Here is a 10,934-nt window from a genome sequence, read left to right as displayed (position 1 = left end):
GGCCCAGGTTACTCTTGTTTTCCAGCGTCTGCTGTTGCTCCTAGCGCTTTCCTTAAATCGGGGACAGTTGTGGCAGAGTCTGGGCGGCTGATGGGGAGGGGTGGGGAATGGGCTTGTAGGGGCCAAGGGCAGGCTGCTCCAAGATGGGCCAGTTTGGCAGGAACATTATTTTGAGTTAGAAGCAATCAAACCCAGGGCAGATTCAGGAAAAGCTCCTTACCTCCCCATCAACAGCCTGCCTGCACTAGGAGGAGAGCTATTAACAGAGATTCCTCTTTACCTAAGAAACTTCTCTGCATAATAAGGCAAGTTTTGTTTTCCAAACTTTTCCTTTCGCTGACCTGCTACTGGTCTTTCTCCCCTTTGTATCCTCAGGTCTCTTCTCCTCTCCTCAGGTCACTTTAGCTCCTGTTACCTCACGGTCTTTGCAATTTCCTCGTCTGTGTGGGTTCCCCTTCCATAGAAACCTAAATTTGATTTTATCTCCTGTTAAAAAACCTGTCTCATGTCTGTTTGATTCTTGGTCTTGCTAGTGGAAGGATTTTAAGGGGGCAGAGGAAATTCTTCCTTCTTGACTGAGTGATCTAGGGAAACGTGTGGAAGAGCTGTGTATTTGCCAAAATGTCTGCAAATTGGATGGGTGGGGTACTCATACTCCCCAAAGTCTGCAGAAGAAATTCTTGGAGGGTAGGAACACTGACCTAAGCACCCCCACACTGCCCTATAATCCTTAGGGTAAGAGTTCAGGGTTACGTATGCTGGAATGTGAAGATCAGTACTTAAGTGCCCTCTGGGATTATCATCCTGTGTGCAAAGTTGTTTCAGTAATTTCTAACCGACTGTGTATACTTATTTATATGAGGAACATTTATTAGATTTGTCTTTCTTTTAAGCTTGATGATTTCACTCTGTGTATCCTGGTGGTCACCTGAGTGGGCTCTCTTCGCTCTCAGGAGAGTCCACTATCCTAATTGGGTACATAGGCCATTTACGAATTGGCCTTGACTTGTCTTGCCAATCTCCTATCTCACTACTCATTCGCCACCAAAGTCCTTGTAGCTCCTGGAACTTGTGCTTCTCAGAATGTGATATGGGATTCATTCCTATCCCCATCCCATAGATATCCACATGTGCTCTATCTTCTGCCTGCAACTGTCACCCACCTCTTTCCGTAAACTGTCACCCCATGCACACACACTTTTTATTTTTGTTTTTGTTTTTTTGGCCTGGCTAATGTGCATTCAGTCTTCAAAGTAGGCAATTTCTCGTCCAGGAACTCTTCCTTGAACAATCTAGGTTACAATCTCCCTCCTTGCCATGTAGTTTCCACAGTGCCTTGTGCTTACTCTAGAAAGGGTTTTTAAAAGACTAGAAAGAACAAAGATTCAGTTTCCAGGAGCAAGAGGGACCAAGAAATTAGGGACCCTCTGCTTCAAACACAGAAGAGCTGGGGGGAAAAAAAAAAACAAAACAGATAGCAATGATTGAAAGGAAGAAAGGGAGAGCTCTAGGGGTGAGGCAAGAAGAGAGAACTCAGAAGCACCTTGGGAGAGTAGACTTATTTTAAATAAGCCTGAATGAAAACAAAAACAAAAACCCTCAAATGGCTGACTGGAGGTGAGGACTCACTCAGATCTTAGGTTCTAGAAAGGCAGAGGCCTGGACCAGGGACCCCTGCCCACAGCTGGGACCCTGCAGAGAACCTTAGGGAGTAGAGGATGGGGAAAAGAATTCTCCCACTTGTCCAGGACTCCAGTGAGGAAGTTTGTGGTTTGTCTGGGGCTCTGGATCAGCTGAAGTTGTCTGCTATAGAAATGGAAACCACCAGCCTGGCTACGGCATGTGTAGGTGTGAGGCCCCAGTTTACATAACCCGTGTGGTGAGGGAATCCTGAAGTCAACACAAAATATCAAAGCTGGTTCCAAAGAGATGACTCTCCTTGGTCCTGTCAGACAGTGATTGCAAAACCCAGTTGTTTCTTCTGATCTCTCGCAGCATAAACAACCCCTATTAGAGATGAGTTTATAGTAAGAAATTATAAACTAGGGAATGAACCGCATGAGGGATGGGATTGGTAGGTATAACAAACAAGAAAATTAGCCTCTTAAGAACTCTGTACAATAGACTATGAAATAGTTATGTTCAATATAATTACAAAGATAAAATTATTTAAAAAGATAAAACAATAGAAATAATACTATGAAAAAAAATAGGCAAATTTAAAGAGTACAAATACAGTATATAGAAATAAAAGAGTCATTTACACTAAAACTCAATGGTTGGAATTCTTTTCTTATTAGGTAGTAATAATGTATCAATCAAAAATCCAATAATAACTTACTAAAAAGGGGAAGGGAGTGCTCAGTTACATGTCCGACTCTTGGTTTCAGCTCAGGTCACCATCTGAGTCCTGAGATGGAGCCCTACGTTGGGCTTTTTTTGAAACAAGCCTTTTTAAAGAAAGGTTTTATTTACTTATTTATTTTAGAGAGAGATAGAGCATGTGAGCAGGGGGAGCAGGGGGAAAGGGAAAGAATCTCAAACAGATTCTATGCTGAACTTGGTGCCTGATGCAAGGCTCCATCTCACGACCCTGAGGTCACGACCTGAGCCGAAATCAAGAGTCAGACACTTAACCAACTGAGCCACCCAGGTTCTTCTAGTGTGCTTCTTTCACAGGCACAACATATCTCAGTGTGTTGATGTATACTTCTTTAATGACAAGTGAGGCTGAACAGAACACGATTATTGGCCCTTTTTATTTCTTCATTTGTAGATAGTCAGAACTTTACCCATTTTTCTGTTGGCTTGTTTCTCATGCGTGTGTGTGTGTGTGTGTGTGTGTGTGAAGGTAAATGGAATTCTTTCAGGTGCCAGATGTCACCTCAAATTCCACAGTGAAAGGTGACAATAGACCAACACCAGACCAGCTGCAGGGCAGTCTCACACTGGACTTTACAGTCAAGAATATTAAAAAAATATATCCAAACCAACAGGGGGACAGATTTCCTGTTCACCCCCAGCTGTGATTATCCCAGTATGTGGAATAAAATACACAACAATGGGAGAAACAGGAAGCCAGTGCTAGTCATGAACAGAGTGACGGATGGGAAAAAGCATTTTCCTTGATTTGGTCGATCTCTTGCCATCATGAATACATCTTCGTGTGCAGTTTCATGAGGTGATAACAAGTTGGTTTCCAGAGCATTTCACTGGAGCAGGCTGCTTTGCTGAGACCGCAGATGAGTCCGTTGAATAGCACGGATGATTTACATTTGGTTGTTTCTTTGTCCAAGGTCTGTGCTGGGAATTCCTCCCTCTTCTAGGAATTTTGGAACCAGCAGGTTAGAGATTTTTTACCAAAAAAAGTGAAGCCCAGAGAGACTAGGTCACGTTGTTTCGTGACAGGATAGTAGGTAAAACTTTTACCATGTGGTTATAAAATATAAAAATAATATAAATAAATAATTTATAAAAATATAAAAATTTACCATGTGGTTATAAAATCCTTTAAGCACGTTATATATAACGACTTGTTTCATTCTTGTAGTAACCCTACACAGAAGGTATCAGTAGCATTCCCATTTAACAGATGAAGAAAATGAGGCCCACAGAGGCCAAGTAACATGCTTGAGGTCGCACACTAGTGACAGAGTCAGGATTTGAACCAGGGACTTTGGCTCCAGAATCTTGACCTTAACTACTATGCTACACCTTTCTGTTCAAAGTAAATCCCCTTCAAGGGTACAACCACACTGAATTTCCCCAAGAATGAGACTACAATGGTTAAAATGTTTTCTAAACTTTTTTGAAAATATACTTTACCTCAGAACCCAATATACTCACACATCAAAGTGTGTTATAATTGAAAGACAAATTCCTTAAAAACAATCCTCATGCTTACTACATGTGAGACACTCTGATATATTCCTTCTTTCTCTACACATCTCTTACCCTTTTTTGAAAATAAAAATGCAGGCTACAACTGACTGATGAGTCATTATTCAGAGTAAGAGAAAAAAATGCTTCTTTGTGTTAATTTTTTTCAAAGATTTTTATTCTTGGGGTGCCTGGGTGGCTCATTCAGTTAAGCACCCACTCTTGATCTCAGCTCAGGCCTTGACTTCAGGGTCATGAGTTTAAGCCCTGCACTGGGCTCCAGAATGGACATGGAGCCTACTTAAAAAAAAAAAAATTATTCATAAGTGATCTCTACACCCAGAATGGGACTCAAACTCACAACCCCAAGATTATGAGTCTCATGCTCCACTGACTAAGCCAGCTAGGCACCCCCCAAAACTCCTTTAAACCACTCCTCTAGCTCACATCTCTGTTATGAAAGCTGTTAGTGGTTTATACATGTCAAATTTCCAAACACACAGCACTTGGAGTGGGGAAGTTGGTCAGATAATTTCTATCAAACTTATTTCTGGTCAATAGGAATTCATTACTCTCCCTGTAGTTAATGTCTAAAGATGGTACACTGGGGCTTTTTTTTTTTTTTTTTTTTGAAGATTTTACTTATTTATTTGAGAGAGAGAGAGAGAGAGCAGGAGCAGGGGAAGAGTAGAGGGAGAGGGAGATGCGGATTCCTCACTGAGCAAGGGACTGATGTGGGCTCGATCCCCAGACTCTGGGATCATGACGTGAGCTGAAGGCAGATGCTCAACCAACTGGGGCACCCAGGAGCCCTACACTGGGACTTTAAACCACCAAGCTGTAATCCTAGGAAAAAACCTGCCTTCTTTCATTCCTTAGTCATTCATTTATGCATTCATTAATTCAATAAATATTTGAGCACCTACCGCATGCCAGGCATTGCGCTAAATCAGGAGTTGGCAAACGGTGGCTGGCCAACTCCGGAGTGCCACCTGTTTCTGTAAATAAAGTTTTACTGGATCAAAACCATGCCCATTCATTTCTGTACTGTCTGCGGCTGCTTGCATGCTCCAATAGCAGAGTTGAGTACAGAGACCATGTGGCCTGTGAAGCCCACAGTATTTCTTAGTCTGGTTCTTTACAGAAAAAGTTGGCAGACTCTGGTGCTAGAGTCTAAAAATACAATGTCAATTTAGACTGGTCTCTGCTGTCCTGGAGGTTTGAATGGTTCTGCTCAGCTTCAGCTGGGTTTCAAGCTCCTTGGGGGGTGGGAGGAAGGGCTCAAGGCTTTTGCCTCCTTCCCATCGTTGTCTCTGAGAACACCTGTTCTCAGTAGTATCTCAGCAGTCATGTTCTGGGGCTGAAATCATACAATAGATCTGGCAGCAGGGTAGAAAGGAGAGTTTATTCCTTTAATATAACAAATAGTTTTGTTTTCTAGGTGCTTATCTGCAGCTATGATAAGGGAGTTGTCAATTTTCGTTGAGAACCTACTGTGCATCTGGGCATGTGGGTAAGAAAAAACATTTGGTTCAAGCTTTGGCACTTGTATCAAGGATTGGGGAAGACAGGAGATAAATGGTTTTACTGTAATCCTTCATACTTCTGCTGGGGGACCTGCTGTGTACCTGGAGATGATTTTTGTTAACTACCTTAGGATCCCAAATGTTTGTGTTCCAATGGCTTTTAACTTCCTTCAGTCTCCTAAGAGTAGCTGCTGTGTGCCTGAGTGTGTAAGTGAGTTGTGTTTTTCCTTCCTTCATCAAACTTTCTCTTCTGGGTCAGCACCATATATATATAGATATAGATATATATATACACACATATATGTATATATATAAGATTTTATTTATTTATTTATTTGACAGACAGAGATCACAAGTAGGCAGAAAGGCAGGTTGGGGGGTGGCAGCGGGGAGGAAGCAGGCTCCCCGCTGAGCAGAGAACCTGATGTGGGACTTGATCCCAGGACTCTGGGATCACGACCTGAGCTGAAGGCAGAGGCTTTAACCCACTGAGCCACCCTGGCACCCCAAGCACCATGAATATATTTAAAGAAAAAATACTGGTCCTTCTAGCCTGGTGGGAAAGACAGAAATAAACACATGGATACAGTATTATATATTGACAGTGACACGGAGGTTTTCTAGCAACACAGAGGAGGAGCTCCTAATTAGGGAAGACTTCCTGGAGGAGATGACACTGAGCTGAGCTTTGAGAAGGCTAACTGGACATGGAAGGAGTTGTAGGATATTCCTGACGAGGGACCAGCATATGGAAAGGCTAGAGGTGTTTGAAAATATGGTGCTTTCGGGGAATAGCCAGAGGAAGATACTGGCCCACCATCAAAGGGATTTGTGCTTGGATTTTTTACAAAAAATTATTTATTCACTCATTTATTTATTCAATTTAATTATTCATTTGTAGTGGGAACAGGTTGCATGGACCTCCTCAGTCTTTTTAACTAATGTGGTCAGCCAGTGGGTTTGCGGAAGTCCTCACTGGCTCTCAGCAGGCGTCAGGCCGCAGTCTTGGCCTGGCCTCTCTGGCAGGAGCACCAACTGCATGAGCCAGTCAGACCCAAAAGGAATCTGACTGGGAGAAGCGCAGTTGCTGTTAAGCCAAGAAAATGCAAGGCAGGTTGGGTGACAGCGACACTGCCATCCCTTCTGGTAAAAATGATCGCCTGCAGGGTGGGGGGTTGCCCACTGCTTCTACCTTATGGCCGATCTTTCCATCTTCCTGATGAATCTGCCTGAGCTTCGAGCTTTGTAGCTGGTGTCAAGAGGAGAGTTTGTATGGAGACGCTTTGGGAACCTATGTCAAATGCTCAACAAATGTTCTGTGAAGTTCGGTCCGCGGCAGGCTGGAAAAGGAGCAGATTAAAGGAATAAAACATAGCCCGCACAGTTTTGGAGAGCACCGGCCAGCTGGGACTCCGTTCCGCCATCCGAGGTGAGCAGGCTGGGGTGGGCTGATAAGTGCTAACAGTTTTCGGCTACATGTGGGCTTTTAATCTTCTCAACAGCCAGGAGGAGAAATGTTAGATCAGATGAATGGAGCAGTTTCCACCCTGCTGTTTGGGGCCCCAAATACAGTGTTTAGATTTCATTGATTCTAAATTTAAGCAACATCAGAAGAATATCTGCGTAAACAGGGTTTGTGTTGGCCAGGGCTTTGGGGTTTTGGGGGAGTATAAGCAAGGGAAACTAAGTCCATGTAGCTTAAAGAAATGAGGCAGGTTTGTTAGGAGGTTGGTTGTATCTGGCAGAACTCAAGTAGGTGTTGCTGGGCCTTCCTGGGATTGTGACGAGGCTCTGAAGAGGCATCAGCCACCAAGAAGGCCCCCTTCTTCTCTTGGGCCTGTGGATTCACCTCCACTTTCATTTGCTTTATTCTTCCCTCTACTCAGCCTACCTTTCTCTGCCTCTCCTGGGCTTCGCAGGCTCAGTTCCAGGCTCCAGCAATGAGTGGCTTGCAACTCTTGACCCCAATTATAGATCCCCAGGAAAATTAATGGAATTGACCTCTTGTGGGTCAGGTCTTCACCCTGACCCTTTCAGCTATGGCCCCAGGGGGTCAGATAGGGCCATCTATAACACTTTGGCTTCCGGGAAGAATATACTTCCTGGTGGGAGTTACTGGTCTCAGAGAAGGGGATTGTGGGCTGTGCAGACCCCTCCCCCCCTCAATTGCCTCCAGGACCTTTCTGATCCCTTAGAGGAGTAGGTTTCCATTAGGGCCCAGTTGCTTTGCATTGCCGGCTGGTTAGTTCCATATAGGACCACATCTCAGTGTTTCTTTCTGCTTTTCTGGAGTTTAACTTTATGTCCTTGCTGGCTGCTATGGAGGTGAATGCTATGTATATAACTGTCCTTATTGGGGCACCTGTGTGGCTCATTGGGTTAAAGCCTCTGCCTTCAGTTCAGGTCATGATCTCAGGGTCCTGGGATCAAGGCCCGCATCGGGCTCTCTGCTCAGCGGCGAGCCTGCTTCCTCCTCTCTCTCTCTCTGCCTGCCTTTCTGCCTACTTGTGATCTCTGTCAAATAAATAAATAAAATCTTAAAAAACAAAACAAAACACCTCTGTCCTTATTAAGGAGTCACAACACATAGCTTAGAAATCCTAGGAGGATGCTGTGGGAGGCACTTATATCCAGGTTTAAACAAAGAGCTTTGCAGAGGTATTACAGTTCATGATCATATATTCAAGTTATGTGGCAGAGCGAATGGGTGTGTCGTTGGCCGTCCCTCGTCTTCGAGTTTGCAGGCACTTCTCTGCATTCACTTGTGCCTTCTTATCAAATTAGTGTCCACTGGCCTCTGAGAGGGACCCCAGCTACCCTGTAGCAGGATTTTTGCATTCTTGCCTTGTTCCTGCCCAATGCTCCTTCCTGTACTTGGGATTCCTTCAATTTTCTTACATGTCTCTAATCCATCTGTATCATTTAAGGTCAAGTTCAGGGGCTATGTCTACCATATAGCTGTCCCTGATATGCCATCCCTCACTTTTCTTTCTTATTTTAGAACTAATTCAATAGACATTCACTTAATAGTTATAAACTGAGAGGAATGATGGCCATTTATATTAGTTTGCTGGGCTACCATAACAAAGAACCACTGACTCGGTGGCTTAAACAACAAGAAATATCTTTTCTCACTGCTCTTGTGGCTAGGAGACCAAGATCAAGGTGTCAGTGGGTCTAGTTTCTCTGAGTGACTTGCACATGGTCTTCTCACTGTGTCTTTCCTCTGTGTACATGAATCCCCGGTGTCTTTTTGTGGTCCAAATTTCCTCTTTTTATAAGGATACAATTTAGATTGTGTTAGGCCTACCCTACCCTGATGGCCTTATTTTTACCCCGTCACCTCTTTAAAGGCCGTATCTCCAAATATAGTCACATTCTGGCAAGGGAGGTTTAGGGTTTCAACATACGAATTTTAGGGGAACATGGTGCAGCCTGTAACACCAATGGAGACAAGGCTGAACAAGATATACATGATCTTTGTCTTCTTGTTATTTGATAGTCTGGTAGAGAAGACAGACATTAAGCAACTAATTCTGTGAATATTTGATTCATTACCATTTCAGGGGGCATCCAAGAAACAGAATACATGGTACTTGTAAAGGTAATCTGGTGTTGAGAGCTGGTCAGAAAAGATCTCCCTGAGAAAGTGAGGTCTGAAGGAAGGGTGGATGGGAGCCAGCCAGGTGAAGAGGATGCGTTGAGTATACAGGACAGAAAGATCCGCCTCTGTGAACTCCAAGCATTGGGAAAGAACATGACATGTACGAAGAATTTAAAGAAGCCATTGGGGTGAGAAGGGAGCTGTGGGAGAAGGAAGGCACGAGAAAGTTAAAGGGTCCAGATTACACTGGATATTATATTCCGACATCCTCATTTCAATGCTTAGGACATCCAACCTTGGACTGTTTTAAAAAATTTTTGTGTGGGGCAGGGGTTCCATTTATGTTTTGATTTTCCTATGCTCCCATGGGAGGAGAGCCTTTCTTGAGCTCCTTTTATATTCTCCACAGTATGCAACATAGGTTGGGCATATAGTAGATGGTCACTAAATAAATTAAGTGAATGTAATGAGAAATGAAATTGACAGAAGCCTTCTTGCCTAAAATTAGGGGCTGACCCAATCTTGGGCTGAGTTTCTCCTTGAGACTTTAAAAGGTGAGGACTTTTGGTAGTATGTTGCCACCTAGTGCTCCTTTTTATTACAACAACAGAAGGGAGCAGGGTCCTCTGTAGTCTGTAAAACTGGAAACGAAGCACTTTCATCAGCAGCAATTAATTTGTCCAACCACCCATCCTCTCATCCATTCAGCCATCCAAGTTGATGTCCACCTGCATCTCTTCCCTGTGATTTGAACATGGCATGTTCCTTTCCACTTTCTGCGGTTCCTTGATTTCCTTTGTTTTGGTCTCTCCCTCTCTTTCTCTTTCTTTTTTTTTTTTGGTCCCTAGGCTGCAAGTGAAGCTCTCAGGCATCAGTGTCCAGATTGCCAGAGCACCGATTGTGCTCACTATTGGCATGGCATGTTCTAGATGATCTAGACCATCGTATAGTGTTAGTATTAATTGCAGACTTTCCTTTCTCTCTTTCCCCCAAAGCCAGATCGTGAATGCAAAGGGCTGTGTCTCTGCCTTAGTTAGTTCTGTGGTTCCCGTGGGCAGTCTTGTACCTACAGTATAGCCAGTGCTTTAAAAAAATTTTCTGGATTGAATTTCTGTCACCTTGGCAGGTCATCTGCTTGTAAAATAATCCTTCAGGGGATTGCTGGGAAATGGGAAGACATATAGCACCACAACGGATTCCAGGACAAGATATGATGGGTGGCCTGGGCCCTCTAAGTCTTTATCTGTTTTTTTTTTTTTTTTCAAAGATTTTATATATTTATTTGACAGAGAGATCACAAGTAGGCAGAGAAACAGGCAGAGGGAGAGGAGGAAGCAGGCTCCCTGCTGAGCAGAGAGCCTGATGCTGGGCTCCACCCCAGGACCTTGAGATCATGACCTGAGCCTAAGGCAGAGGCTTTAACCCACTGAGCCACCCAGGCACCCCATCTTTCTCTGTCCTTATGCACCTTCCGGGATGTTATGGGGTCTCTCTGTATCATGGTGGTCCCACAACCTGATAGTCCCACGGTGTGATCAGGTCTCCTGTAAACATACCATGCAGCCCGAGTCGTGTTGCGGTCCTATGCTTGCCTCATTTCTCTAAGCTGGGCTTGCAGTTTGGTTCAGGCTGCTTCTCCAGCTTCATCTTCCACCTCGCCCATCACCTCCACGCACAGTATGCCTCAGCCATATTATGTCACGTTTGTCTAACAGCTATACAATCTCCATTTATCAATGAGATATAATTGTACAAATGTGAATTTCTCCCACGTTCAGTAATGTTCCAATTAAGATTTCTCATGAGGAACTTGAAAAACATCCTGAAAATTATATGGGGCGATGGAGGTTCATGAGAAGCCAGTGCAGTCTTGACAGAAGTAGGGTTGGGGGACTTGCCCTCCAATCTTGACGACTGGCTACAAA

The 10,934-nt window shown here is 43.9% G+C and overlaps 1 protein-coding gene across 5 annotated transcripts in view; it reads left to right on the top strand.

Moving 5' to 3' along the window:
• CFAP58 (cilia and flagella associated protein 58) overlaps positions 1-10,934 on the top strand; it is a 117,541-nt gene that overhangs the window by 1,000 nt on the left and 105,607 nt on the right. For 2 of the 5 annotated variants that reach the window (XM_032880590.1, XM_032880592.1), the window contains 2 exons: positions 5,321-5,392; positions 6,307-6,834. The exons of 1 other annotated variant lie outside the window; for it this stretch is intronic. Coding sequence is in view for 1 of the 4 variants with exons in the window: in XM_032880589.1 (XP_032736480.1) it covers positions 5,387-5,392 (6 nt within the window). In the remaining 3 variants the exon portion in view is untranslated. Of the gene's footprint in view, positions 1-5,320; positions 5,393-5,958; positions 6,835-10,934 lie in introns of those variants that run through there. 2 more of the 5 variants (XM_032880589.1, XM_032880597.1) reach the window with 2 other exon arrangements.

The sequence above is a fragment of the Lontra canadensis genome, unplaced genomic scaffold, assembly GCF_010015895.1.
Source record: "Lontra canadensis isolate GAN:19392208 unplaced genomic scaffold, GSC_riverotter_1.0 scaffold3, whole genome shotgun sequence".
NCBI lineage: Eukaryota > Metazoa > Chordata > Mammalia > Carnivora > Mustelidae > Lontra > Lontra canadensis.
This window is presented reverse-complemented; position numbering and strand designations above follow the sequence as displayed.